Below are 15000 nucleotides of genomic sequence, written 5' to 3' on the forward strand. Positions count from 1 at the left end.
TCTCTCTCTCTCTCTCTCTCCCCCCTCTCTCTCTCTCTGTCTCCCTCTCTCTCTCTCTATCGCTCTCTTTCTCCAACGCAGCCTTACCCAACGTCGCCAGAGACCTGCGCAGGTCCGGGCGCCGAAGGGCGACGGGAGCCAGAAACGCACCAACGAGCGCTGCGCGGCTTTGGAAGCGGCGGAACGACCGCAGGAAGCGTCGGTCGCCGCGGCGTCGGGCGATAGCGCTTCGATCGCCCTAATAAACCTCCGCCAGTCGCGGCAGTCAGACCTCGGCCAACACCCGCGAACACTACACGGGGGGGGAAACGGTGCGCGACTCTCACAAGTGATTACACTGTTCGCTTCATAATCAATTAGAAAATTCCGACGAGAGCGATCATTTATTTATATTTTTCTCGGAGGGGTGAGTTATGTGCAGTTCGATAATTAATGCATTGGTTCGCTGTTCCACCGCCCGTCTGCTAAATAATGCAGGTCACTTGTTATCTGCGCCGCCTGCAAAATTCATCGAGACTCCCGCGCCGTCACCTTACCACCTTTAGCGTGCACTAAAAAGTGTAGTGACTGTATATTTGTGGGCCAGTCTTGTGTGGGCGCAATATTCCCCCGGAAAAGCATCCCCCCCACCCTCCAATCGACTGACAAGCGGGTACCTGCTCGCTGCTGAGTAAACAGAGGCGTGTGTGTGTGCGTGTGTCTGGGTGTGGGTGTGTGTGTGTGCGCGTGTGTGCACGCGTGTGCGGAGTGAGGAAACTCCTCCGAGGTTTCGTCCCGTGTGTATAATACCGCAGTGGCGGAATGTTAAAGAGCTCCGAGTCATCACAGCTCCCGTCTCCCACCCCCCGCCACCCCCCCAAACCCCCCACAACCCCACACACCACCCAAACCCCCCTCACCCCCACCCCACCCCCACACCCCCACACACACACATCCACGACACCACACAGACTGACGCATTGTGGTCACTCAGCCAGGAACGGGTTTTTTGGGGGTAATAATAATAATAATAAAAATAATCATAATAATTCCACCCGAAGCCGTGGAACTTTACTGCTGGGTGAACAGAGGCGTGTGTCTGTGTGCGTGTGTCTGTGTGTGTGTGCGCGTGTGTGTGCGTGTGCGTCGTGTGGTGTGCGTGTGCGGTGGGGTGGGGGAGTAAGGAAACTTGCCTAAGGTTTCGCCCCGACCTGACCCGCCCGGGAATCGAGGCGAGGGGCCCTAACCCTTGAGCTACGGGGACTCTAACAAATTCTCCTTCGCACCCCCACCCCGTCCCGTTCCCCCCGTTCCCCCCCAACCCCGAACTTCTTGTCCGGCCGCCTCCGGGTTACGTGAAAGGATTGCTCTGCCCTTGAGTTCCCAACCTCAGTCGGCGTTCCTCTGGTGAGAGGGAGTATATATCACGCACCGAATCACTGCGTGAGTCTGAAGGGTCTTGAGGGAGATGTTTGCAACAGCTATTAAGGGTCTCTAAGGCGTCGTCTGCCAACGTGTTTTACGGGGTGAAAAAATGAGATGATGCCTAACACGTTCCGCAACCCACTCCACGCTGACGCACTGGCGCGGGGTGGGGGGGGGGGGGGAGAGGGGGGGGGCGCGGGAAAATAACGTGCCATGCGATAATAACGTCACACCGAATTATTTCCGCGCCAATTGATCGTCATCTTAATCGTGTTGACGATAATCCCTGCGTTTGATCACGTCATTAGGACGTCTCAAAGCGCTGTAAACAGAGGCGCGGGTGTGTATGCGTGTGCGTGCGCGCGCGTGCGCGTGCGTGTGCGCGTGCGCGTGGGCGGGGAGTAAGCAAACCTTTCGCCCTGCCCCGGGAATCGAACCCAGGTCCTCCCGCTTGCGGGGAATCTAGATTTAACCTCTTAAGACTACGTCGTTAAAACCTCGGCGCCATTTCGAAAGGGAAGGGGAGTCTCGGAGACTCTCCCCCGGAGAGCCTCGGCCGACGATTCCCTGAATAAAATCGTTCATCCGACTCGAGGCTTTTTCTAACGACGACAATAATGATAACACGAATAATATTAATACATTTGGGACGTTGCTGCGCACAAATTAGCTGCCTCGTTCGCCTGCAAAGCGCACGGTCACCACACTTGAGGGCCAAGTCCTTTGAGCTGCTTTGCCGTTGCGATAAGGCAAAGAATATTACAATTAACATTAATATCCTCCCGTCTTGAGATGTATAAAATGCTGTCAAGAGTCTGAAAAGGCAGAGCAATATTGTAGGGCTCATCAGGACAGTCGGATCGCTTCCCTCCTCGGCACCGGCACGGGGTTACGAGGGAGTGAGGGGTGGGGTGGGGTGGGGGGGGTCCGGGTGAGGGGGGGGGGTTGAGGTCAGGCCAATGGACTCATTTAAATTGCGGCTCGATGCTGGGGTGGTGGGGAGGGGGGAGAGAAGGTTAACCAGGATTTTCTGGGCGATCAAGGCCTTCTCCATCGAACCGATCGCGCGATGCGGTGACGTCCTAATAACCGTTTGAGCGACAATAAATCCGCTCACATTTCCTCGTGTGCTTTCGGTGATGATGTGAAAAAATCCCTTTGGCGATGTACTCTCGAATGGAAATGCAGTGGTTTCTCCCTATGGGACCGCGGCTGAACCTCCGGATTGTGTCCTCTCAACCTTCTCTGCTCCTACATTCCCAGTTTTTCTCTCTCTCTTCGTCTCTCTCTCTCTCTCTCTTCATCTCTCTCTCTCTTCGTCTCTCTCTCTCTCTCGCGTGTGAGAGAGAGAGAGAAAGAGAGAGAGAGAAAGAAAAGGAGGGTGGACGAGAGAGAGAGAGAGAGGGAGAGGGAGACGTGTTGGTCAATCAATCTGTCCTGGGAGCGAGCAGTGCGTACGTGACCCCGGGCGTTGCGCGCGTTTAGCCGTGAAGTGCACTGCTATCTCTCTCCGCTCGCCTTTTCGTTAGCGGAAACCACTGGGGGCCTCGGGGTGAGGGGCTCCGACGCGATGCGCAGTGACAAGAGTTGCAGCTGATCGCCAGAGCTGCTCTGCGATATAATAGTGATAATAATAATAATAATAATACTCCCGGTGTTTGACACAGGCGCCCGATCACGTCTTCGAGGCCTCGCTACGCGCTACGCGCTGCGCGACCAAGTGGATTGACTCTGGGAGAAACGCGGCAGCCGATCGCGCGCAGCAGCGTCCCCGCCAACAGCCGTGGGTTGACACGACCGAATTATTATTATTTTTTTTCTCTCTTGAAGGGGTTTATTACCCCCGGAAAAGCGATCCGTCGATCGACTAACAACCGGGTTCCTACTGACCGCTGGTAAACAGAGGCGCGCGTGTGTGCGCGCGCGTGTGTGTGTGTGCAAGTGCGTGTGCGTGCGTCTGTGTGTGTGTCTGTGTGCGCGTGTGTGCATGCGCATGTGTGTGTGTGCATGTCTGTGTGTGTGTGCGTCTGTGTGCGTGTGTCGTGTGCGCGTCTGTCCGCGTGCGTTTGTCTGTGTCTGCGCGCGCGCGTGTGCGTGTCTGTGCGCGCGTGGGTGCGTGCGGTGTGCGTGTGCGCTATTGTGGTTGGATTCCCAATCACAGTGTCACAGTATCGTTGACGACACATTAATTAAATGACATCTAAATTGCTCTTTTAAGCGATGCCGAGAGAGAGAGAGAGAGAGACGGAGAGAGAGACGGAGAGAGAGAGAGAGACGGAGAGAGAGACGGAGAGAAGAGAGAGAGACGGAGAGAGAGACGGAGAGAGAGAGAGACGGATCTCTCTCTCTCTCTCTCTCTCCTCTCTCTCTCTCTCTCTATCGCTCTCCTCTCTCTCTCTCTATCGCTCTCTTTCTCCAACGCAGCCTTACCCAACGTCGCCAGAGACCTGCGCAGGTCCGGGCGCCGAAGGGCGACGGGAGCCGGAAACGCACCAACGAGCGCTGCGCGGCTTTGGAAGCGGCGGAACGACCGCAGGAAGCGTCGGTCGCCGCCGGCGTCGGGCGATAGCGCTTCGATCGCCCTAATAAACCTCCGCCAGTCGCGGCAGTCAGACCTCGGCCAACACCCGCGAACACTACACGGGGGGGGAAACGGTGCGCGACTCTCACAAGTGATTACACTGTTCGCTTCATAATCAATTAGAAAATTCCGACGAGAGCGATCATTTATTTATATTTTTCTCGGAGGGGTGAGTTATGTGCAGTTCGATAATTAATGCATTGGTTCGCTGTTCCACCGCCCGTCTGCTAAATAATGCAGGTCACTTGTTATCTGCGCCGCCTGCAAAATTCATCGAGACTCCCGCGCCGTCACCTTACCACCTTTAGCGTGCACTAAAAAGTGTAGTGACTGTATATGTTGTGGGCCAGTCTTGTGTGGGCGCAATATTACCCCCGGAAAAGCCATCCCCCCCCCCTCCAATCGACTGACAAGCGGGTACCTGCTCGCTGCTGAGTAAACAGAGGCGTGTGTGTGTGCGTGTACGCGTGTGGGTGTGTGGGTGTGTGTGTGCGCGTGTGTGCACGCGTGTGCGGAGTGAGGAAACTCCTCCGAGGTTTCGTCCCGTGTGTATAATACCGCAGTGGCGGAATGTTAAAGAGCTCCGAGTCATCACAGCTCCCGTCTCCCACCCCCCGCCACCCCCCCCAAACCCCCCACAACCCCACACACCACCCAAACCCCCCCTCACCCCCCCCAACCCCACCCCCACACCCCCACACACACACATCCACGACACCACACAGACTGACGCATTGTGGTCACTCAGCCAGGAACGGGTTTTTTGGGGGTAATAATAATATTAATAATAAAAATAATCATAATAATTCCACCTCGAAGCCGTGGAACTTTACTGCTGGGTGAACAGAGGCGTGTGTCTGTGTGCGTGTGTCTGTGTGTGTGTGCGCGTGTGTGTGCGTGTGCGTACGTGTGTGTGTGCGTGTGTCTGTGTGTGTGTGTGGGGGGAGTAAGGAAACTTGCCTAAGGTTTCGCCCCGACCTGACCCGCCCGGGAATCGAGGCGAGGGGCCCTAACCCTTGAGCTACGGGGACTCTAACAAATTCTCCTTCGCACCCCCCACCCCGTCCCCGTTCCCCCCGTTCCCCCCCCAACCCCGAACTTCTTGTCCGGCCGCCTCCGGGTTACGTGAAAGGATTGCTCTGCCCTTGAGTTCCCAACCTCAGTCGGCGTTCCTCTGGTGAGAGGGAGTATATATCACGCACCGAATCACTGCGTGAGTCTGAAGGGTCTTGAGGGAGATGTTTGCAACAGCTATTAAGGGTCTCTAAGGCGTCGTCTGCCAACGTGTTTTATGGGGTGAAAAAATGAGATGATGCCTAACACGTTCCGCAACCCACTCCACGCTGACGCACTGGCGCGGGGGGGGGGGGGGGGGGGGAGAGGGGGGGGGCGCGCGGGAAAATAACGTGCCATGCGATAATAACGTCACACCGAATTATTTCCGCGCCAATTGATCGTCATCTTAATCGTGTTGACGATAATCCCTGCGTTTGATCACGTCATTAGGACGTCTCAAAGCGCTGTAAACAGAGGCGCGGGTGTGTATGCGTGTGCGTGCGCGCGCGTGCGCGTGCGTGTGCGCGTGCGCGTGGGCGGGGAGTAAGGAAACCTTTCGCCCTGCCCCGGGAATCGAACCCAGGTCCTCCCGCTTGCGGGGAATCTAGATTTAACCTCTTAAGACCACGTCGTTAAAACCTCGGCGCCATTTCGAAAGGGAAGGGGAGTCTCGGAGACTCTCCCCCGGAGAGCCTCGGCCGACGATTCCCCTGAATAAAATCGTTCATCCGACTCGAGGCTTTTTCTAACGACGACAATAATGATAACACGAATAATATTAATAATCATTTGGGACGTTGCTGCGCACAAATTAGCTGCCTCGTTCGCCTGCAAAGCGCACGGTCACCACACTTGAGGGCCAAGTCCTTTGAGCTGCTTTGCCGTTGCGATAAGGCAAAGAATATTACAATTAACATTAATATCCTCCCGTCTTGAGATGTATAAAATGCTGTCAAGAGTCTGAAAAGGCAGAGCAATATTGTAGGGCTCATCAGGACAGTCGGATCGCTTCCCTCCTCGGCACCGGCACGGGGTTACGAGGGAGTGAGGGGTGGGGGTGTTGAGGTCAGGCCAATGGACTCATTTAAATTGCGGCTCGATGCTGGGGTGGTGGGGAGGGGGGAGAGAAGGTTAACCAGGATTTTCTGGGCGATCAAAGGGCCTTCTCCATCGAACCGATCGCGCGATGCGGTGACGTCCTAATAACCGTTTGAGCGACAATAAATCCGCTCACATTTCCTCGTGTGCTTTCGGTGATGATGTGAAATAAATCCCCTTTGGCGATGTACTCTCGAATGGAAATGCAGTGGTTTCTCCCTATGGGACCGCGGCTGAACCTCCGGATTGTGTCCTCTCAACCTTCTCTGCTCCTACATTCCCAGTTTTTCTCTCTCTCTCGTCTCTCTCTCTCTCTCTCTCTCTCTCTCTCTCTCTCTCTCTCTCTCTCTCTCTCTCTCTCTCCCAGTGTCCTAGCGGACAATCCCCCAGATAAAATCAGGTCACTCACTCACTCGCTTAGTCACTCACTCACTCACTCACTCACTCACTCAGTCACTTACTCACTCACTTACTTAGTCACTCACTCACTCAGTCAGTCAGTTACTCACTCACTCAGTCACTGAGTAAGTCACTCACTCACTCGGTCACTTACTTACTCACTCAGTCATTCAGTCAGTCAGTCACTCAGTAAGTCACTCACTCACTTAGTCACTCACTCACTCACTCACTTAGTCACTCAGTAAGTCACTCAGTCACTCAGTCAGTCAGTCAGTCACTCACTCACTTAGTCACTCAGTAAGTCACTCATTCACTTACTTAGTCACTCGCTCAATCACTCTGTAAGTCACTCATTCAATCACTCACTCACTCATTCACTCGCTCAGTCACTCACTTTGTGGCTGTTTGTGGGACGTTGCAAAAAAGCACAGTCACTCCACTTTAGGTAAATCGCGTGAAGTGCTTCGAGGTGTCCTCGCGACGCGATAAGGCGCTGCGTATCAACTGGAAGGATTCTAAGTATTTTGCTGCTCTGCATCCCCGGCTCACCCCACATTCTCCCCCGCCTCCCTCCCTCCCTCCCTCCCTCACTCCCTCCCTCCTAACCCTCCCCTCACCCTCCCTTCACCCTCCACTTCTCCTGGTGCCAAAGTTCTGTGTATCTGTTGTCGTCGTTGTTGTTGTTGTCTGTATTGATAGCAAAGCCTATCAATGACATTGAGGTCAAAACCAGAGCGAGAGAGAGAGAGAGAGAGAGAGAGAGCGTCAGTCAGTGACTCAGTGAGTGAGAGACCGAGAGAGAGAGAGAGAAAGAGAGAGCGTCAGTCAGTCAGTGACTCAGTGAGTGAGAGACCGAGAGAGAGAGAGAGAGAGAGAAAGAGAGAGCGTCAGTCAGTCAGTGACTCAGTGAGTGAGAGACCGAGAGAGAGAAAGAGAGAGCGCGAATGAATTAACTCACGGAGAAAAAGAACCTCCCTCCCTGGCTCTCTCAGGGCCGATCTCGGAACGTGTGATGGGAATATTTAATAGTCCTCTCTCTCTCTCCTCTCTCTCTCTCGCTCTCTCTCTTTTTTTCCACCTCTGCAAACCCGCAGCAATCCCTGTGCGTCACAGAATTTTCCCGTCACTTGGAGAGAGAGGGGGAAGCCACACACACAGAGAGAGAGAGAGAGAGAGAGAGGGAGAGACCCTGACCATGTCTCTCGCCCCTGATCTGGGAGTGTAAGGTGGACGGACAAAAGACTTGTGAATTGTGTCGTTCCTTCTCCCGCCACCCGCCCGCCCGCACCCGCCCGCACCCACCCGCACCCCCCCCGACCCCTTCTCCCCTCCTGCTCACCCTCCTACCCCCACCGCCCGCCCCCCCCTCCCCTCCCCTCCCCTCCCTCGCCCGTCTCCGAGCCAGGAGCAGCTGTGGTACCCGCGCAGAGGTCAGCGTGTCTCAGCGAAAGGAATACCCTGAGTGGAGTTGACGTTCATGAGCTCTGAGTGTGCAGTAATCAGTGCGTTTCGCAGCTGGTGCCAAACACCTGGTGATAGAAAGCCAAGCGCCGCACTGCAGACAGACACCACCACCCCCCCCCCCCCCTCCCCGTTTTCCCCCCCACCCCACCCCCCCCCCCCCGCATCGGCCGCGCTCAGTCTGAGGCCAATCGAGTCTCCACTCCACAGCTGCCAAATAATAATAGTAATTATGATTATAACAATCCTTGCATTTGGTACAGAGCCGTGTTGTGTCCGTGAAGGGCTTTGAGATGTCTCAACGGTAGAGTGTGGGATGGGGAGCAAGGGACGGGGGGGGGGGGCAAGGGATTGGGGGTGGGGGGTTGTGGCAATGGTTGGGGGGCGCTTAGTTTTCAGAAGCCAAACCCAGCGCTGGGAGGGAGGGAGGGAGTGAGGGAGGAAGGAGGAGGATGGAGGGAGGGAGATGGGGATGGGGTTAAGTTGCAGGAGTTAAGGAGGCGATGTGTGGGTGGGGGACGCGGCGGGAAGGTGAGGGCTGGGGTCTGGGGGGGGGGGTGGTGCTGGGTGGGAGAGTGGCGAGTGGTGGGGGTCGGGGAGGGAGACCGAGTGTTACCTTACCGTTCACCCCCCACCCCCCAAATCAGCCCCTACCTGTCTCGATGTGATGAGCGCTGCCCCTCCCTCGCAGGAGGTAGGAGAACTCCACGCACTTCTCATTGTGTTTGTTGGCTCTCCCGGTGAAGCACAGCTCAGTGACCAAGGCTAAGGCGTTCCGACACAGCTCCCCATCGTCCCCGTCTCCAGACATACCGACACTGCATCTCTCGCTCGTACCCCCCCCCAAATGACAGGACCTTTCCAACCCCCCCCCCGCCCCCGCCCCCTGCCCCCCTCTCTCTCCCTCTCTCTCTCTCGCGCTCTCTCTCAAGCAAGGATGAGAAGTGGGATGGAGTAGAGGGTGGGTTGGGGAGGAGGGGAGGGAGGGAGGGAGGGAGAGGGCGAGGTAAGATCGGGCGAGCTCGAGGAGGAGGTCGGAGTCAATCACGTTCCACCAATTCCTTCCTCACACGTTGGCCGAGAGAGATACTGAAAGAGAAGAGAATTCGAATAAGTCCTGGGTAGGAATAATAATAATAATAATAATAATAATATAATGACAGTAGTAATCTTTGCAATCGGCACCACCCCTTGTCACGTCGTCGAGACGCCGCAAAGTGCTTCACAGGAAAGTGAAGTGACTGTGTTATAGAGACACGGTGACCCCCCCCCCCCTCCACCCCCCACCCCCCAACCCCACCAGACCCTGTAACGTTCTACGAGACGCGTGAAAGAGCGAGGAAAGAGCGCGGGGGAGTTGGGAACAGTTGATAGGGATTTGAGCGTCAACGCAAGTTAATTCCCAATGCAAAGGCTTTTCGGGAGAGGGGGAAGAGACACACTGTAGGAAGAGTGACTAATCTTCCTCCTCGAATAGTCCGTCTCACCCACCTCTCCCCCCCCGTCCCCACTCCCCCCACTTCGCAATGGGGGAAAATAAGCCTTTGGAGAGAAAAGGACATTTTTCCTGTTATCACAGCTCAGACACACACACACACACACACACACACTCTCTGCTTCTCCGCCTACGTACAGGTTTAACGCTTGTTAAATAGTCTTAAGTGTGGTCGGTCTGATGTGATCACTGCGTGTGGTGCTATTCCGCTTGGGGGGTGGGGGGGGGATGTGGTTGGGTGGGGGGGGTGGGGAGAGGTGTCTGGGGGTGGAATGCAAGACATTGACGCACAGAAACCCATCACCGTGATTTAGAGTCCCCAAACCAAACCAACCCGAGATTTCCAGGAAATTTCCGGCGATGGATTGTTAGAAAGGAATGCGCTCTCAGTCTCTCTCTCTCTCTCTCTCCTCTCTCTCTCTCTCTCTCTCTCGAGGGGGACGCACCCACCCTGCCTACCGAATTCCGGAGAGCGTTAGGCGCAGGTCGGCGGGAGCCGAGGCTCGAGGGAAAGGGGGAGCCCAGAGTGTGCAACGGGGCAAGAGGATGCGAGAGAGAGAGAGAGAGAGAGAGACATTCTCTCTCTCTCTCTCTCTCTCTCTCCTTTCTGCAGCAAAGTTCCAGCAGAGGAACACCAGACGCTATTTTTAAACGCTTTCTCCTGTTCAGGGCCTCGAAGCCCCCAAAAAATAACCATCTCCTGGTTCCTCGGGGATAAATTTCACACCCGTCTGCCCTTGGGCGGCAGTTACATCCCATTCAGAGTTCCATCCACCCATTACCTTTCCCGAAACCCGGTTGTACGGAGTAATGGAGTCACTGTAGCTCAAGGATTAGAGCCCTCGCCTCGCGAGCGAGAGGACCCCGGTTCGATTCCCGGGCGAGACCTTAGGCACGTTTCCTTGCTCCCCCCCCACCCACCACCCCAGCAGTCGGTAGGAACCCGGTTGTTAGTCGATTGGCTTTTCCGGGGGTAATAAACCCCTTCGAAAGAAAAAACAAGGACAACAAATCGGTCGCTTCAATCCACGGCCGTTTTGTGGGGGACGTCGCCGGGCGCAATCGGCTGCCGCCTTTCGCCCACCAAACACACAGTCAATCCGCTGTACAGCGTGTCCCGTGAAGCGCTTCCAGGCGCCTCGAAGACGCGATCAGGCGCTGCATCAAGTGCGAGGATTGTTTTTATCATTATTATTATTATTATAGTGGAAGGACAACACCTCTTGACGTTTCCCCCCACCCCAAGTACTGCGGAGGAGTAATAGCGCGGAACTGCGTGAGCTTAAATCCGCGACCGTCTGACCGGGCGGTGAGCGATGCGAGCCGCTGAGCCGAGCTGACACCTCATGACTCCGAGCCGAGGTCCTATCGTATTTACTGTCAGACACTCTCTGCCTCTGGAATTCTCTGCGTTGGGAAATGTTCCGTTGTAATTGAGAAACCTGCCCGAGCAGTGTCTTAATAGCTCACGTTAATGTGGGGTGTCAGCCTGGCTCAGTGGGTGAGCACTCTCTCTCTCTCTCTCTCTCTCTCTCTCTCGCACCCCCCCCACCCCGACCCGACCCCCCCACGAAGTCACTACACTTCGCAGCCTATCCTGCGAAGCACTTTGAGACGTCTCGAATAAGCCGCTGTATCCAATGCAAGGATTATTATCATTACTATCATTAGTATTATTATTATTATTATTACAATTTTGCCCCATCCACGGATAAAATTGGCCGTTCAAACCGGCTCCAGCATTTCCCCCACCCGTGCACGGTCACTACACTTCACAGTCATTTCCCGCGAAGCACTTTGAGGCGGCTCGACCTCCGAGATGTTTGATGTGGGTCACACTGCATCAGAAATTTCCCGAAGCTCCCAATGGCGTAAAAGACTCGGATCTACATAAGACTTTACAGCGCGGAAATAGGCCATTCAGTTCATACCCGACATGAGTTCCCCCCCCCCCACCCCCAACTCACCCCACTCCCTTTCTCCCCGCGTACCCCTTCTCCCCCGTAAGTAATAATAATAACAACAAGAACAACAAGAGGGGGATAACCCTTCAAAAAATATTAAAGTCACGGTCACTCGATCCGCGACTGTTTGTGGGGACGCAATCGGCTGCCGCGTTTCGCCCGCAGAACGCGCAGTCGCTCCACTTTGCGGTGCGTCCCGTGAGGCGCTCGGAGGCGTCTCGGAGACGTGATGAGCCGCTGCGTCGACGGCCGGGATTATCGCGACTGCGTCATTATACATTACCCTTTGCCTGATGTCTCCCCGGTTGGCAGTGGCTGCAGGTGAGACACACGATGAAGAGAAGCTTAGACAACACTGCAATGTCGGCGTCTTGTACTTGGAGTCATGTGTCCCAACTGGGAATCACTTACCGGGAACTGTTCCCACACTTCAGGGAAGAAGCCAAGCCACACGCCGAGTCGATAGATATCTCAGCCAGAGGGCAGTTTTTTTGGCGGAGGAATTGCCGAGCCCCGTAGCCTGGCGGATAGAGCCCTCGCCTCGCGAGCGAGAGGACCCGGAGGGTGGGGGGAGAAGGGGGCAATAACCCCTTCAAAAAAAGATTTGATCCCTCAATCCACGGCTGTTTGTGGCGGACGTCCGCCGGGCGCAATCGTACAGCCACCGCACTATACGGCGCATCCCGTGAGGCGCTTCGAGGCGTCTCGAAGACGCGATGAGGCGCCGGGTCAAACACGAGGGTTCTGACTGCTATCGTCTTCGCTATTATTATAATTTATAATTGCGCAGTAGCCCGTGAGGCGCTTTGGGACCTCTCGGTGCTGGTCAGACGCCGTATCAAATGCTTGGATTATTATTAATATGTATATGAGATGATTTAAATCTATATTGCTCCCTTAGCCAATGTTATTCAGGGCATCTGTTACTATTTTTGTTAGCCAAGGGTGTCGAGGGGATACAGGGCAAGGGGGCGGGTAATTGGAGCTGAGGTACAGATCTTGTGCAAAGGCGGAACAGGCTCGAGGGGGCTGAATGGCCTCCTCCTGTTCCTGAATGTTCCCACGGCCCCATCCCGCTCTCTCTCCCCACCGTAGGAGGGAGCAGAGGTAGAGACGAGGGTGAGGGGTTAGGGTTAGGGTTGAATTCGATCTACTGGGGGTGGGGGAGATAGGAAACATTTGAGCCAAGCCGGGATGGGGGTGATGGGTAAGTGAGGAGGTGGTGGGGGGGGGGTGGGGAGCGTTAAGGAGAGGGTGGGGGTGGGAGGGGGAGTATTGGGTGGGGATCAAGCCGCGTTGATTGGAAGCTTCGAGGAACAACCGGCGGTGTAGGGGTTGATTGACTGAACGGCAGCAATTATTTCCCCGTTTCTCTGTCATTTACACCTGATCTGTATCAGAACGTGCGTGTGCGCGAGTGGCGGAGGGAGAGAGAGAGAGAGAGAGGAGAGAGGAGAGAGAAAGAGAGAGGGGGTGGGGGAGGGGGTGAGGGGGAAGAGAGAGAGAGAGAGAGAGAGAGAGAGAACGAGGGCCAGAGGGGTGAGAACACAAGCAATGAGACAAAGCCACAATGGCTTTCAGTGGCGGTCCAACTGCACCATAAAAAAAAGCACACGTTTAACACGTGATTTACACGATCGGGGGGGAAATTGGGGGGCGGATGATGGGGGGGGGGGAGTTGAGGGTCATTTGATCGAAGCTAAACACCCCCCCCCCATCTGCCTGGCACGTCACTGGCAAAGTAACAAGTGTGTTTGCCATGTAACCCAGCGATGCCCAGAATTGACGGGTTCCTATCCGAGAGACAGAGAGAGCGACAGAGAGAGAGAGAGAGTGTGAGTGAGGATGAATAAAGTGTGGGGTGGGGGGGGGGGGGTGAGACGAGAGAGAGAGGGAGAGGGAAGGGGAGAAGAGGGAGACGGAGAGAGAGAGAGGGTGAGGGAGAGGGTGGGGGCGACCGGGATATTCCCTGGCGCAGCTACTTGGGAAAAGAAAAGGAATTGTCATCAATCAATCAGTATAATAACGATGACAACAGCCCTCAATTGTCGACACAGAGTCTGATCACGTCGTCGAGACGGCTCAAAGCGCTTCGCGGGACGCGCCGTAGAAAAGGGGAATTGGCCGCGAGCGTCGCGGGCGAAAGGCGGCGGCCGATCGCGCCCGGCGACGTCCCCACAAACAGCCGCGGATTGAAGTGACCGACGTATTATCCTTTCGTATAAATAATACATACAAATAGATAGCTAAATAAATAAATAAATAAACAAATAAACAGATGGTAATAATAATAATCCCGGCATCTGATGCGGCGCCTTATCGCGTCTTCGAGACGTCTCAAAGCGCTTCCCAGGACACGGCGTGAAGTGAACCGACCGTATGTTTCGTGGGCGAAACAGATCAATAGATAAAGAAAGTTATCACCTGTATAGATAAATAAATAAGAATAATACCTGCTGATACCTTCCTTTCTTCCTTTCTTTCCTTCCTTCATTCCTTCCAGTGATGGTTACTGCAGTTTCTTCCTCCCCTCCGCTAACCCCACACACACACACACACTCTCTCTCTCTCTCTGTATTTCTTTTTCTCTCTCTCTCTATCTCTCGCATTCCATCAGTACAAGTAAGAGGACCACCTCTCTCTCTCTCTCTTTCTATATATCTCTCTCCTCCTCCTCCTCCTTGACAATCAGTTTCCCTCCTTAGGGACGGACTATCGAGGCTCTTGGTCGACTGTGCTATGTGTCACTGCAATGAAACGATTCTCCCTCTCTCTCTCTCTCTCTCTCTCTGCTTTTTTCTCTCTCTCTCTGTGCTATTTCTCTCTCCCCCTCCTCTCCTCTCTCTCTCTCTCTCTCGTTGCGGCTGGAGAGGTGGGGAACCTATTGCAATTTCTATGTGTCTGGTACACTGACAAGCAACAGACACAATCACAGACAGACAGACAGACAGATAGACAGACAGATAGATAGATAGACAGACAGACTCTCCTCTGCTGCAGTCGTCCCTCCCGCTACTTAATTCAGGATGGATTGCACCTTAAACCCTTCAGCTATATATTTTCCCCTTGAATTCACTCACCTGCATCAGGGAAGCTTGATATACAGTACATTCCTTGTAATTCTCTCTCTCTCTCTCTCTCTCTCTCTCTCCCTCCCTCCCTCCCTCCCTCCCTGTGATGGAATGACTTGGCGCTGATCTCTGTGTAGGAGTGAGTCTCTTTCTTTCTCTCGCTTATGAATCCCTCCCTCTTGCTTTGGTACGCGGATTAATGCCAGTGATTCGAGCTCTGACCTGCTCTCTCTCTCTCCCTCTCTCTCTCTCTCTCTCTCTCTCACTCTCTCTTTCTCCTCCCTCCCTCCCTCTCTCCTCTCTTCCCAGATTGGAGAACGCACTGTGTCGGAACGAATGAGCCAGGATACCAGCCTGGTACCCGATGAAACATCTCTCAGTCTCAGTCCTTCATAATTGTCTCTCTCTTTCTCTCTCTCGCACACACACGCGCAAAAATTTATGTCCTTCTGTCTCTCTCGCACACACACA

At 54.6% G+C, this 15000-nt stretch overlaps 1 protein-coding gene across 1 annotated transcript in view; it reads right to left on the reverse strand.

Moving 5' to 3' along the window:
• The window catches only part of LOC121851253 (synaptotagmin-C-like), a 15519-nt gene extending 6642 nt beyond the window's left edge, over positions 1 to 8877 (reverse strand). Inside the window, exon 1 of the mRNA XM_042344951.1 lies at positions 8654 to 8877. Within this exon, the coding sequence (XP_042200885.1) occupies positions 8654 to 8810 (157 nt within the window). The 5' untranslated portion in view covers positions 8811 to 8877. The remainder of the gene's footprint in view (positions 1 to 8653) is intronic.
• Between the last annotated feature and the right edge of the window lie 6123 nt (positions 8878 to 15000).

This window comes from Callorhinchus milii, unplaced genomic scaffold (assembly GCF_018977255.1).
Source record: "Callorhinchus milii isolate IMCB2004 unplaced genomic scaffold, IMCB_Cmil_1.0 Scaffold31, whole genome shotgun sequence".
NCBI classification, from domain to species: Eukaryota; Metazoa; Chordata; class Chondrichthyes; order Chimaeriformes; family Callorhinchidae; genus Callorhinchus; species Callorhinchus milii.